The sequence below is a fragment of the Lagopus leucura genome, unplaced genomic scaffold (assembly GCF_019238085.1).
Source record: "Lagopus leucura isolate 7727_CA_CO unplaced genomic scaffold, USGS_WTPT01 Super-Scaffold_73, whole genome shotgun sequence".
NCBI lineage: Eukaryota > Metazoa > Chordata > Aves > Galliformes > Phasianidae > Lagopus > Lagopus leucura.
This window is the reverse complement of record NW_024962252.1, coordinates 4,207,617-4,208,870: the sequence shown is the minus strand read 5'-3', so window position 1 is coordinate 4,208,870 and position 1,254 is coordinate 4,207,617. Positions and strand designations below refer to the sequence as shown.

The following is a 1,254-nucleotide window of genomic DNA, read 5'->3' as shown; positions in this document are numbered from 1 at the left end:
AGTCAGCATGGATCAGCTGATCACTGCTGCGGTGCAGTTCCTTCCGAACAGTCACACAGAAAACAGGGCTCAATAGTTTAAATTCTGGCCCTATGTCAGTGCTCGCTATCTTTAAACTCTCTGTTAACTGCTTTGTAAAATGGTTAATTTTCTTTTTCCTCTCCCATCACTTATCCCCCCAGTGCAGCGTTAAATGTTGATGCGCAGCCTTAATTGGTTTAGTCACAAGAAGATAATCTTTTTTTCCTCCTTCCTCACTGTTGCCTGTTAGCTTAAAGGCTTTTTAGCTGAAGGTTGATAATTATCACTGAGAAGAAACTAGCACATCAGGAGTTCATTTTCCATCTTAGCACTTGTGGTGCTCCTTTGAACTCCCCTGGCCAAACCCACGTTCCCACTTTGTCACTTTCCTCCCTCCATCATAAAAAGGTCTCAGCAGCAGGCAGCTCCAGCCTTTGCTGGCGGGCAGCGGGAATTGCTTCTCCCACACGCTCCTCCAGAATGGACAAATTGCACGAGACATTGATAAATATGGAAGACACTTTGGGTTCGGAGCACTCTGTCTGCTTATCCTCCTGGGACTGGAAGAACTCCACTGGGGCTTTCGAGCTGCACTCTGTCTCCTCTCCACACAGCTTGTCCCCAACGCCGTCCTTTGAGTCTTACTCCTCGTCCCCGTGCCCGGCAGCAGCCGAGACCCCATACAGCGGTGGTGGCCTGGTGGGCTACGGCCTGGTGGACTTCCCCCCAGCCTACCTGCCCAGCCCCGGTCAGGCCCGGCTGCCCAAGGGCACCAAGGTGCGGATGTCAGCTCAGCGCCGGAGGAAAGCCAGCGAGAGGGAGAAGCTGCGGATGAGGACCCTGGCCGATGCGCTGCACACACTGCGCAACTACCTGCCGCCCGCCTACAGCCAGCGGGGACAGCCCCTCACCAAAATACAGACCCTCAAGTACACCATCAAGTACATCAGCGAACTGACGGAGCTCCTCAACAGCGTCAAGCGGGTGTAGGGCCCGGTTGGAACACCTGCCCTGGCACCCCCAGGCTCTGCTGTGGAAGAGCCCTTTGAAAAAGACAACAAAACCAGCTCGATTTCTCCTTTCTTGGAGCATGGCTGCATGGGGTGACAGAGGAACGTGAGGGAGGGAGAGCGAGGGTCTCTGCGTATGTAGGACGCGATGCTGGAAGGTGATGTGGGGCTGCCTAAAGCCTGAGCTGCAAGTTGCTGCAACGGAAGTCTTGCTTTTCATTTT

The 1,254-nt window shown here is 53.9% G+C and overlaps 1 protein-coding gene across 1 annotated transcript; it reads left to right on the top strand.

Annotated features, from left to right (window-relative positions):
- Nucleotides 1-501: 501 nt before the first annotated feature.
- On the top strand, nucleotides 502-1,011 carry MSGN1 (mesogenin 1). Its single transcript, XM_042887153.1, has one exon. It carries the CDS (start codon nucleotides 502-504, stop codon nucleotides 1,009-1,011), a length of 510 nt encoding a protein of 169 aa, XP_042743087.1.
- The last annotated feature ends 243 nt before the right edge of the window (nucleotides 1,012-1,254 follow it).